The 13,807-nt window shown below is 35.8% G+C and overlaps 1 protein-coding gene across 2 annotated transcripts; it reads right to left on the minus strand.

Annotated features, from left to right (window-relative positions):
- Positions 1-1,356: 1,356 nt before the first annotated feature.
- Positions 1,357-13,302, minus strand: LOC110456950. 2 transcript variants are annotated; one of them, XM_021508021.1, is made up of 7 exons: positions 13,014-13,302; positions 6,824-7,067; positions 6,515-6,664; positions 4,646-5,020; positions 3,779-4,060; positions 3,234-3,359; positions 1,357-2,149 (listed from the first exon to the last, which is right to left on the minus strand). In XM_021508021.1, the coding sequence occupies exons 1-7, from the start codon at positions 13,137-13,139 to the stop codon at positions 2,022-2,024; spliced, it is 1,431 nt and encodes a 476-aa protein (XP_021363696.1). In that variant the 5' UTR covers positions 13,140-13,302; the 3' UTR covers positions 1,357-2,021. The 2 variants fall into 2 exon arrangements, with proteins under 2 accessions (XP_021363696.1, XP_021363698.1); XM_021508023.1 differs by lacking the exon at positions 4,646-5,020.
- Between the last annotated feature and the right edge of the window lie 505 nt (positions 13,303-13,807).

The raw sequence follows: 13,807 nt of genomic DNA on the forward strand, positions 1-13,807 counted from the left end.
CTGCCGAACTGTGTGCATCCTCACTCAAATTGATGTTTGATACAATATCTTGTGTGATATACATGATGTAAATAATCATTAGTGTTCATTCTGGTATCGTAGCATCTTTCTAGTATCTAGAACATATGGACTCTTTCTAGCATTTATGATGGTATGAAACACAGTTCTTTTAAAACGTTTTACATGATGCACGGTAGCGCAACTTTGAGAATATGTTTGAACGGAAGTGACCGTGCATCATGTAATCTGTTTAAACGGAACTGTGTTTCATACCATCATAAAGGTTGAACGGTGCATTTTAGCTCTTATATTTACTTTCAGAACAGCAAGCAAAGATAATATCATTATATCTTTCTTTGTAGTCTTAGTTCCGCTGGTCGAAAACTATTTGGGATTGTTATGATTGGTCCCCAACTGCTCAAGTTGTTTGACGGAAAGACCCGAACAGTTTCCGTTTGGCAAAGATTAATGCTAATAGTTGTTGCTGTATATAGAACATAACAACAATGTCGGCTGGTAGGTTTATCTAAGCACCTTACAAAGAAAATGTAAATATTTTATGAACATTGACGATTCCCTGGCCAATAAAACTGCTCCAGTCAATAATTATCAATTGTAAGAATGCGTTTGTCAATTAAAAAGTATGCCAAGCGTACTATCTGGACTTTGATATCCGGACCCACCTTATACGATCCCTTACCGCCTTTAAACATGTTTTCGTATTTTTGATGCTCTATTGAATCAAATAACTACCGCCAGAGTGTCTTTTTGACAAGGTGATAATTTTTCATACAATTTCATACAGTTTAGGAATTTAGAACATTCTAATTGTGAAAGAATCACAAAACTTGTCATTGATTGATCGTTAAGGTTTTGAGGTTTTGAAACCAAGATATGAGTCCACCTGCTTATATGATTTTGATAATTATAGTTATTAGATATGTATCTGATCTAATAGGATCAAAAATTGTACTTGGGTATCAAATAGTGTACATACTTAAAAAAAAGGAGAGCGTAAGTATTAAGTAGTAAGGATGCCCGTACCACTGGCAAAAACTGTAACTACTGTATGAACTAGCATGCAGAAACACTGTTCAAAGTGTAAAAATGCATAGGGGTGAGACCAGGATTAAAACCTCAAACTTCTCATCTTATATCGGTAGTGTGACAGGGCTAAGCTACTTCGTCGACTAGGCAGCTCATTTGGTTAATTCAAAATGAAGGAGAGTTTACTGTAGGGAAACAAAACCAACAATGGGGTTCTATTGTGTCTTACCTGCTGTGGAGCGGGGTTCCTTAAGATTAAGTGTCAAATTACTCCGATAAAATTTCTTTCTTAATAACGGAAGTCCATCATCATAAAAATACACATAACTTTTATTGATCATAGTCAGCATAGGCAGTAGTCATTAGCGTACATATATTGAATACAAAATATACTATATGTTAATATAAAAAAACACTGGACATATAACAGGTTTCTAAATTGTAGTTGCTTAGTCATGCTTCTCGTATAATTATTCGTATAATGCGTCAACCATCGGATTTAATGAAGATATACTGTTCTTCTACTATGAGGTAATTCTACAGTCTACGTGAACTCTCCTGAACTATAAGCAAATCAGAAAGTTCATCAAATATGTATAAAAAAACACACAAAAAACCTATTCCGATAAGAATAAATGTTAATACATCAGCTACATCCTAAATATAATATTGGTATATATACTGTATATTTTCAAAATGAGTATGTAACTTAAGTCACTAAAGTGAAAAAAAACATGGTAACGAAAGGAGTCTAAGTAGCCCTCGACAGAAGGTAATTATGTGCTTAGTATATTATACAACGTACCACGGAAAACTCTATTGACAGGCAGAATATATTTCATACCTGGTATAGTCATGTGGCTATCCAATCAGTAATCTAGATTTTATCATGTCATCTTCTCCATGTTCATAATATTCTTTAAACAGGCATCTAACACTTCCGATCATTTATTTTGTCAGACATGACACACAATCTATCTATAGTCCTTCGGCTTTTTAAATCGTGTCAAGAAGGCTCCTATACCCGAGGCGATGACCAGTCCTCCCCCAATGTAGAAGGAGAACTTCCATGGATCCTTCTTATCTATATCCAAGATATCCTCTGTAATGAAATGTGACCACTTTTATACATATAACATGTTCCTGCAACGTCTGATTCCCTCATACTAATATCCAGCTTACCTCCCCTTTATGGACCAGCTACATTGAAATAGTCCAGATTTTTCGTAAAGCAATTAATAACAATGATATAACAAAAGCATGCCTTCTGTCGCCTAAAGCACGCCCAAACAACAGTTTTTCAGTCTGGTCACATTATACACGAGCAATTAATTGTTATCTTACTTAGGTTAAATAGGAAAAACCATGGCCCTTTTATATATATAAACACACCAAGTGCATTGTACTATAATTTACTGGGTCATCTCAATACATAACAACATGGAAATATTAACTTTATATTAAATCGGCGAGAATTATCATTCGTCCCTTTCTGTTTCTACGTTCCTTATCTTCTGCCTTCTTTATCACTTTCTGTACGTGTTATATATATGAGGTATTTTGTACATGCTTTTTAACTATTTACTTACTTCCTGCCAGAATTTTCACTATTTGTTAACTTCGGCGGTTTTATCTCTATATATCTGGAGGATTTATAACTATTCATGTTGTACCTTTAGCTAATTTAAACACGTTTTGAGTAAAAAAAAATAATTTTCCACGGTCTTAATCAGTATTGATTCACTTCTGTATGTGATACTAACATCTGTTACCTTTCGTATCTTAAATCATTCCTTCTGCAGATTCTATCTCTATCTGTAACCTTCGAAGTATTTTATAAAAAAGGATTTACATTCTGCATGATTAGAACAACAATACTGAGATACTAACAAAACCACAGTTTGAAATCAAATCGATAAAAGTTTGGCAAATATGAACAAAACATTATTTATATTGGAAACCCTTAACAAAATACAAGGAAAATAATACCAAGTGTTCCAGAAGGGCACACGTCTTATGCTACATCTATGACATCCGCAATGTAAATTTAAGTCGAATCCAAGAAATGCCACGTCCTCGCATCGAGAGCACGTGTAGTGAGAACAAAACCATACCTATTTTGTTACTTTCTGCGTGCTTTATCAATATTTGTTTATATTTTGCAAGTTTGATAAGTATTTTGTTACCTTCTGCAGGGTCTATAACTAATTCAGCGAACCCAGCAAACAATCCGAATAATCCCTCCACGATACGGACGTGACCTTTACCAAACGCATCCGGTATTGTGTTGTCTAGCAGCGAGTTGAATACTCCTGAAAAAGAAATAAATCATTCAAAATATGTACAATATACTGCTCATAGGTACGACGTCATACCGAAGTCTAAAGATTTTAACAGCAAGTCTTGAAACTTTTTGAGCTACTTCAATTTGTTAATCGTTAACAGTTCTGACTTCACTCGTGTAACTGACGCATCAATTATAAATAATTATTGTTGCATTATAAACCTTTGTTGAGGTCAATATGTGGCTTTATCATCTTTGTCCTCGGTTAATGTGTCGTCAATAGAACCACGCATGACTTGACACATCAGGCTACAACTATTTCAAATGAACATTATTTTGTGAAGAAGTATTGCAATGTATGATTTTTATCGGCGTTAAACCTTTTTGCATATATTTACGACAGTTTGCAGTATTTGTTTTTAATGGAAATTAAAACAATTCAACAACCTTTGCTGAAACCAAACAATGCTCCGAATGCTGCTACCAGTGCGAATGTCTCGAGTGACGGAGCGATACAGCCCAGTACTCCTGCTACAATGTTGAGCACACCAACGACAATGAGTACGGTTCCTACTTCCCGTTCCTGCCAGCAGCAGCAGCAAATCATCAGAAACAGGCCAGCAAGTTCGCCAAGGTACGGTATCACAGGGGCTAGTATCTCCGTGTTTTTATCTTCAATTTTCACATTGTCAAGTAACTCCTCGTATTGATTTATTGGCAATGGCTTCCCTGTTGATAGTTAAGTAATTATCATGAGACGAAACAGTTTAAAACAAAGGAGTGTAAAATAGCTAAGACATTGTGAACAGGACAAGTCAATTAAGACAATTCAAAAAGCCCAATATCGATTTAGACACTTTGAATAACACAATCTCAATCAAAACACTTTGAAAAGCACAATGTCAATTTAGAAACCTTGAACATTACAATATCAATGTAAACACATAAATATTTGCATTTTATTTGCTTCAAGCGACATTTACGTAAAAAATCATGTTTTAGGAAATCAACAGTTTCAAGCGTTTCGTTATACTTATCTTTATGCATAACCCCCCATCACCACCCACCTAGTAAAGTATACGCGGAAACTACATTAACAAACAATTATTATTTCTAAGAACTGGTGGCCTTTTTTGCACAGAAATTATTGATTTATTGAGTGAGTGCGCATGTTACACTTTGAGAAAGAATTTGTTGGGTTTTTGTTCATATTTGACCGAAAACACATTTTGATCATATGTTTATGCTCCGTCAGTTGTCTTGTGTGGCTGATTAAGAACACACTTCTAGCTTAAACACTGTCTCGTTACGTACCAAACTGGTCTAGGAAGACGATGACGAGAAGGAAGTACAACACAAGGTCCTTGAACAGCTTCCAATCCACAAGCCCTACCACATAACCAACATAGTTCGTTCTACTTTCTGAACTCTTCAATTCGAGAGGCGTAAGAGTGGCACAGCATACGGTAGCGATACCTACCGGGATTAGCTGATACCTGAAATTGTGTCGCCATTTGAACTCTATCTCAATATCTTTGTTGAAAGATGGCGCCAAGGAGATTAAAAGCATTCCAATGACGCCAAGGACCTCTCCAGCTCTAACTATTCCAATGGCGCGGATTCTCTTTGTCGCAAAATATTCCAGAGGGGGAACAATTGCTGTGAGCAGGAGGAAGGATGATCCCAGAGCTGTAAACACAGAATGTATAGTGTTGTTTAACATTCGACCTCAGTTGACCGGACCTCGCCTAGCTCAATGTTACACCAAGTACTTCCGATATTTTTTTTTATATTTCTTACCACAATATTCAGTAAACCTGATGTTGGCTCAAACAAAAAATTATACTTCTGCTACAATCAAAACCGTGTCGGCGTCAACAAGCCGTGTTCAAAAAGAACACGCCTACAAACCGAACGGTTGTTTTAGCCACATTCAAGTCATGAAACTTGGCTTTAAACATGTACATGTAATGTAAATTTTACATTTCCATATACGTGTATGCGTAATCGTTAGTTGACAAAGCGCGCAAACAACAAGTCTCCGAAAAAGATACAATGTTGTACACTGCTTTTGATATCAAGGACGACACCGACCTCAAACGTTCTATCAACCAATCCACGAGCCAGATACAGTGAGTGACACGCTGAACCAACCGTTCGGTTTGTAGGCGTGTTCTTTTTGAACACGACTTGTGGACGCCGTAACGATTTTGATTGTAATGTTAAAAAAACTACAACTGTACAAGTAGCGGAAAGTGTTTTACGTGCAATAATATTAAAACTGTTGATTTCTTGAATCGGGTAGGGTGTCCTTTCTATAACGTGCATACCTGGTTTTTGGGAACACGAAATTTGCTTTTTATCTGAAATTCATACTTGAAGCCTATACAGATTATCCAGCAAATGCCCATTCACTGTCAACCCAGTCCTCGCTAACAGAGGCTATTCTTTAACTTAGTTTTGACACAGATAACACACTTTAGGTTACACACTTTAATAATAATAATAATATACAGCATTTGATATAGCGCCCTATCTAGATAACATAAGCCACTCTAAAGCGCTTTACAGTACATAGATATGCAAATTGACAAATTAGCATATACATTAATCAATACATTTTTGAGGATTTCGGAGAAGCTGCCTTATCAGGCGCGAACAACTAGTCCTTTGTCACCTGGCTTATATCTCCCTATGTGTGTATGCCTGCGTGTGTGCTGGAGATGTAATGTGTTATGTCTGGAATGGGACCGTGCTTCCAAAGGCAACATTTATAGTGCCATCTCACTTGAGTGCTACAGTACATATATCAAACATCCATCCAAGACCAATTTATACTCCACCTGGGTTGTTGGAGTTGTGTGGTCAGGAGAAAAACAATTTCTCCGAATGGCCATGCGTACGACGACTTCGGGGATCGAACCCCGGCCGCCTGCGTGGAAGTGTGGACTCTTGTGCAAACTAGGATAAATTAACAACAACAAACAGCATTTTTATCTATTAATGCAAAAGAAAATCACAAATAGCTCGTTTATCAGACAGTCCGAAAACCCCCCATTTTAGAAATAATACTTGTATTGCCCACAGGATTTGAACATGAATTAGCGATAATACACTCTGGTAAATTACTGTCCTAACAAGGATCTGTAATTATACTTCCACGTATAAGAGTCTGCTGATTACCTGCCAGTCCTCCTAAAAGAAAGGCAGCAAAGTCTTCCTGATCTTTATCTAGCCAGGACGCCACAAACAGCCCTCCACCGTACATTATACAGCCAGCGATTCCGACCACGCGGTAACCAAACAACACCATCAAGATGGCGGCCACCACAACTGTAAAAATAAGTCGAAACATTTTCAATAATTAGAAAAAAGCTACTTTATTTGTCTTGGTATATATTATTATAATCACAGTCGCTATGTTCAATAACGGCAGAGTAAATTCATAACGTTAAAGAAAAAATAAATATAAATATTAAAAATGTATCTTACCTCCTAATTTTCTTACAGCAAGGAATGCTTCTAGGATGTCACTTGTCTTCTCACTACCGAATTCTTTGCTGAAGTCCCTCGAAAAATCTATCAATACTACCACTACAGTATTGCACATATTGAGGATGAAGCATGCCAGGACAATCATCCAGGACCGACATCCTCCATCTGGGGGGTTGTACACCGAGTCTCTGGTGGCGGATGTCTCCAGCTCCATGTTTCCAACCTGCATGGTCTCTACCGGCTGAATTTAGACATAACACAGGTAACACGAAGCTAAAACATATGTAATCTTTGTATAAAATGTGCGGTTCTGTGATAAACAATTCAATAAAAATCGTGGTTTGTATTGTTTATGACAACAATCAATAACAACACAGTGTTGCTATCCTAATTCAGTACGCTGGAAGGCGTGCAAATAAACCAGCTACCGTAAATATTTCATGACGGCGTTGTTGTGTCTGACATTAACCCACTTTCGCACAGACTGCAACAATGTGCCTGGTTGTAGTTACTTCAGTTTATTTATCGATTCATAATGTTTTCTGCATGACTCAGCGAAACAAAATGAATACAGACATACCACAGTTATCAAAACTAAAACATTTCACTGTGATATCTTGATAACAAGTACCAGATACACGTCACGCTACTTACAATGTACCTGCAATTGAAAATTGGAAGAAAAATGAATATATACCATAAAGGCTGGCAAGACAAAAAGTAAACCATTCATGGGGGTTTCCTGAAAAAGGATGATTCCACAGCAAAAACAATACTAACATCTCTGAAGTTACTACACACAAGCATTTAGGTATTTTTCTCTCTGGAAATGGTCATTGGAATGACCACATCAGTTATTTGATATCTAAGATTTCACCTAAAAATAAATATATTACGTAAATTTAAATTCTCTTTGGACAGGTATAGTCTCCAAACTATGTACTACACTCTTATTCGACCTATATTAGACTATGGCGATATCTAATGGGACTACCTTACTCAAGCTCAATCTGGATTATTAGAAAATCTTCAATTAGAAACAGAAAGCATAGTCACTGGCGGCACTAGACTCACAAGTATAATTTAACTGTATACTGAAACAGGTTGGTACCCCTCGAGGAAGGACGTAAACAGTACTAGCTTATTCTTTTCCACAAAATGGTTCCTGGTCTGGCTCCTCAATATCTTCAAGATATTCTACCTCAGCGTAACCCTAATTACCACAACCATGATACTCGCACGGGAAATAATTTTCGTCCACTAGTTAGTCATACGAGTCTCTATAAGAAATCTTTTTTTGCCATCTGTCATCAGTATCTGGAACTCCTTGCGTGACTATGTCAAGAACGACCCTTCAATTTATAAACTTAAAAGCTATCTGCGCAAGCCCGCTCACAAAATTCAAATTTTCTACTTTAATGGTACCAGACTGGGGCAGATACATCATGCTAGATTAAGAATGGAGTGTAGTTCCCTTAAGTTTTATCTATACCAGATAAATCTAATTTATATTCCTCTGTGTTCTTGCATGCAAGCAAATGAAACCAATGAACATTATCTTTTACATTGTTGTCTTTTTTCTCAACTACGTTTAACGAAATCAACCATCCACTCTCAACTGATTTACTTTTGTTCGGGAATGATGAGCTTACAGATGACGAAAATGCTTTAATTTTTTCATCTTTACAAAACTTCATCATCCATCCTAAGTTCTAACCATTATACAACGATCCTTTGTTTCACATCACCTATTTCCTTTCCTTCTATCCTTATTGGCACGGGCATCTATATTTCCTCCCCCGCCCCTCCCCCCCCATGTACCCCTACCCCTCTTCTTTTACTCACATTTCAAATATCCCCTTGAGCTACGTTTAAAAGTAAGTTACTGTTTTAAGTGTTTATATTTCTTTCCATAGAATTCAAGAACTATGCCATCATGTCTTAAATTAATGAGATAAATTCTCTGAAACGGATTTATATAAGTTATTTCAACTTGTGTCCGCATCCCAATCCTCTGTACTTTGTATGTTATGTGATGTAATGCAACTTAATTTGGAATGAAATAAAGTTTATATTAAAAACAAATGCAGCAAACATGGTTTAATCTTTACTTTTATCTGAGGAGCAATAATTCGAAACAGGAAACAATACTGTGACAATTATCACACAAAAGTCATAATTCATACTTGGTAACCATTTGTATCAGGGTTCTTAAGTTATGTCTTGGTACAGTTTGCAAAGTCGTACGGTAAAGGACCAATATAGATCAATTGTCAACAACAATAAGAAAAACATCTCAGGAAGAGATGAGAGGTCAAAATCAAGGTGCAACACATAAACACGTCCAGATATCTTGATTAAAAAAGAAAATTCAAAGAGACAACTCAAAATATTGTCAGTAGCGCCATCTACACAAATACCAAGGTGCAAAACAATGCAAGACAACCAAACAGCACGATGATTGGCCCAATGTTGGCCGGTTAATCATTTTACCATTTGTCGTTTTACCGACTGAATGAGGTTCTCATAAAAGCAGGATAAACGAGGCTAAGCTGGATGCTGTATGTTAGCAAGCTCCCTTCATCTGCCATCGAAATCATGCAAAACAGCAATAATAAAAATCGTTGTTCTTGCTTTGCTAGTCTCGTTACAATTTGTGAACGTTTTGTTTTGCTATATCAGTAAATAACCTACACATACACCTTCCATCAGCTCTCATACTGACTTGAGACGGCGGCAGGTGAAATATGGCATTAGGACTCCGACCGGAGAGTGCGGCAGTGACATTGAGGAGCTTTCGAATGCTTACCAAACCTTATGAAAAAATAATAGATTTTTTTTAAATTTTATTCAAGATGTTTTAATACAAATAAATATAACAAAGTACAAGCAAATACAATCATGAAAGGGCGTTGTAAATGTCGAGGATATACATACAATGTGTTTATAATCTGACAGCTGTTTATCTTATAGAAGGGGTTCCGTGTTCTCAATCTTGTTTCAATTTTCATTTCATCATGTTCATGTTTCTGTTAGTTATGAACAGGAAATTATATCTTATAACATTAGAGACAGAAAGGCATAGAAGAGACTTCTTGTAACTATAGATTTAATGTTTCTTTTGAAATAAAATTATTGATATGGCTAGTGTTGTGATACTATTTCTAAAAAGGAATTCCTGAAGTATAAACAAATTAGAAATGGACAAGAAGCAAATTGCTAAAGTACACAATCGTAACTTTGCTATTTCCAGGAACAATGCACTATTTTTTTCTACACTTGATATTAAATGAAGTCTATGAACGGTTAGATGTTAGGTTTAATGTAAAAATAAAAGCGTATTTGAAATGTGGTAATTTTAACTGCCAACCATTGAACCTTCCTATTTGTTATGGTTGTAAAAGTACTTACGATCTTGTTTACTCTGAAAACATTGTAGTTCCAAAAAGATTGCATAAGGTTCAAAGTATAACTGGGAATCTTTGTCGCTCTCTGTCTGTCTATCTCTCTCTCTGTCTCTCTCTGTGTGTTTCTCTCCTTCTTTCTCATGTTTTGAAAACCGTTTAATAACGGAGAACGTTTGCCTCTATTCGATACTTATGTGTAAACTCATCAAGTTAATAAAGTGTTTTTATCCAAGATTTTAATTACGTCATTCAATGTAAATTGATAAGGTCATTTGATGTTAGCAGGACTGTGCCACTCCAGTTTGAATCAAAACGAATATATAATTAACCCTGATATGTTTGTTTTTTAAGAATTTCTTTTTGATATGCTTCATAAATTTTGACTACCCCACGCTTCGCAGAAACCCTTCCGTAATAAATCATTGCAATTTGATCCATCACATAATTGAATAGAATAACATTCTTTCTAGAGAGACATTTTAAAATTAACTTCCACCCAACCTAGCGTAAGAGAAACTATGAAATCATGTTAACCAATTACAACCACCTGCTATACTTTTCTGAATTACATAATGTGAAACCATTGCATCCAAACCGGATGTGTTTCGCGAGTTTTCAAAGGGAACATTTCTGAACCAGTTGATGAAGCTGCAAAACAAAGGGAAGTGGGCGCAATCGACGAGATGTTTTACGGTTGAGTCACTTTCCAAACTTGATTGATGTACTGAATAATTTCCTGTATGATAGATACATCTAAAACAAAGTTTCTGCATGCCCCTGAAATGAGTCGCTTTACACGTTTCTACAAGGCATCATTTTCTTACGTATCTTCCTCGTAGGAGACACTGGAGAAATTGTAGAATCAATCTACTGTCCCCATCGTGACACTATGAACTTCTATCTTTTTTGTTCTCTAACTAAATCTGCTTTTCGCAGACGTCTCCCTCATAAGCCAGTTATCAAAATAATTTCCAGGACATGTCTAAAAATAGTACTTGTACGCTCAGTGGCGTGTTACCTGATCAGGTATGTGGGCCAAAGCTTATATAATAATTATTCATGAATCATGATATCACATGTATGATTTTTTTCATAGAAATTAAATACAAGAAAAAAAAATGGAATATTAATCCAATAAACATAAAAAAATCTTTTTTAAAATATAGGAATATCTAGCTTGTTCACGCATCATTGAAAGTAATATACTGTAAATACTTTTATTTCACAAAATGAGTCTAAAAGCCAGATAAGTAATGCTAATAGTATTCCATAAATCGTGGCATATCAGTTAAGTAGTTAATGTACACGTGGCATGTTAACTTTTGAATATTAAACAGCGACGCATCGAATTGTTTTATTCTTCTGAAATACAACATTCGTTACCCCTTTCTAAAACACCTCCAATATCAAATCATAAACATCTAAACATGCTGCTTCAATACTTTTTTTAAATGAATTGATTTATGTATATAGAACTGAGAAAAAAAATATTTGAACAAATGTATTCTATGAGACAAGGGCTCGAATTTTCATTCTAGAGATTACGAAACAAGCGTTTTTACCGTATCTGCTTTGTAATTTTAACATTTCATATCTTTGTTCAATATGGAATGCAATAATATGATAAAACATTGGTACTTATTTTTATTTATTTTTATTTTTCGGTAACAGCGTTTGCCTGTACCACGTTTAGAGAATAGGACTTAAGTTTGATATGATGATGAAACGTTAATTTCAATAGCCCAAAAGATGATACCTAAATGCGCTGTGTGTCAAAAATGCAAATACTTTTCTGATTATGGACAGAATGATATACAAGATTTGCCGAAAGAGAAACCAGAAAAGTTATTACATTGTAATATATAATGTTTTTAGACTCCAATGAAAGCTTTAAATTCAAATGTAAATCATTTGTATTTTTGAATTCAATGTTTTACTCAAATGTTACTTGACAAAAGTCTTTTGGTATTAAAATGTTATTTATTCAAATCAATGTTACATTTTGCATTCAAAAGATTTATTTAAGACCAAATATTTTTTTAATCCAAATGTAAATGTAATTTTACAACATTTGACGTTGTCATATTTGTTTATAATCTAAAGCAAACATTAAATATTATTTCACACCCAATACCTTGTCCCTTCTTATTAAATCCGAGTAAATAATGTACATTTGTCAAGGATAGGTCCTTATATATATTTGGAGTTTACATGTGAAGCAGCCAATGAATATGAGGTAGAAATGCTGCAAAATTTTCCAGCGCGGTGTAGCTCTGGAATCGTTCATTAAATCAGCAACGTCGAGCGTGCATGTGGTAATTGGCTGGTTGGGTGCATGTGGTCATTAGCTGGTCACTGCCGCCTGATTTCGACGACAATCCCCGTGTTTTATATAGCAGTCGATAGCTGACCATAAACAGGCAACCGATCAGAATTTTTGAGCCTGCAACTATGGTCAGTTTTAGTGGACTAGCAGGGTGGGTACCTACCCACAAGTTACCAATGTAAGGTAACTATATATGTCTCTATATATAGAACAAGAACACCACAGAAAAGGTATAAATAGCTTAACCGTGATACGCAATCGTAACACTGGTCAATAATGTAAACACCCAGTCTGTTTAAGCAACATTGATTTTATACATAAAACGATTATTCCTGAAGGCCACAGTTTTCCGTTCTACTTATTTTGTACATGCACAGCATTACATTAGATTATCTCAGTTCTTGTCACATTGCATCATAGTATGAATGAGGCGAGTTTATAAGTTGGTACTTACCTGGGCTATGGGCTGTGCCGGGTAGCTGGGAGGGGCCTGCTGTGGATAGCCATAGTGAAAGGCTGGGTTGTGCTGTCCCTGTTGTTCCTGGCTAGGATAAGCGTACTGGTAATGTGGAGCCGCCATATTTGACACGTCTGTTTGATTTTAGTGTTGATATTCCCAGTATCTAGGTGGTACCCGTCCCTTTACCTAGTAGAAATTGATCGTATGGAACATGACCTACTTAAATCACCTGACCTTGTAAATACAGCCACACGTCGGCTTAAGATACTCTCTACGCTCTACTGCACAAGACTGAGGAAAGGGCTGTAGAGTGTATAGCTCCGTTATAAATGAGCGGTTTTCTCCCTTTTTGCCGTGTTAGGTTCCAAACTGAGACAATAAAGACAGAAATAATTGTTATTTAACCATAGTATCAACCCTAAAAATATAGAATTTATGTTAAACATGAACACTATCTAGGCCTACTTATATTAAATCACTACGTATATTTACATGTGAGTGTAATATGAAAAGCTGATTGTATTATTGATGTTTAAATTCTGTTACCTAACCTGCTGTCTCGATCGGTGTGATTGTCGGTCTATAACATACATGTATGTTTTTGATGTAAAGGTGTTTCTGTAATTAATACAACAACGAAAACGTAAATGGTTAAACGAAAGTAACACTATAACACAAAACTTGCTATCTCAGTTTTATATGTACTATATTAAACGTTAAATGCCAATACGGCGGACGACAAACAGAAAAGAACGCGACAGGGAAGAAGAGAACATAAGGGATCTTGC

Source organism: Mizuhopecten yessoensis, unplaced genomic scaffold, assembly GCF_002113885.1.
Source record: "Mizuhopecten yessoensis strain PY_sf001 unplaced genomic scaffold, ASM211388v2 scaffold8965, whole genome shotgun sequence".
NCBI classification, from domain to species: Eukaryota; Metazoa; Mollusca; class Bivalvia; order Pectinida; family Pectinidae; genus Mizuhopecten; species Mizuhopecten yessoensis.

Excerpts from the sequence above, each read along its gene's own strand:
- LOC110456950 (XM_021508021.1), bottom strand. The coding sequence starts at position 13,139 with ATGGCGGCTCCACATTACCAGTACGCTTATCCTAGCCAGGAACAACAG. Across the intron at positions 5,021-6,514 it reads TCTTTTAGGAGGACTGGCAG|CTCTGGGATCATCCTTCCTC; the intron begins GTAATCAGCAGA and ends CTGTGTTTACAG. Across the intron at positions 4,061-4,645 it reads CGTCTTCCTAGACCAGTTTG|GGAAGCCATTGCCAATAAAT; the intron begins GTACGTAACGAG and ends AACTATCAACAG.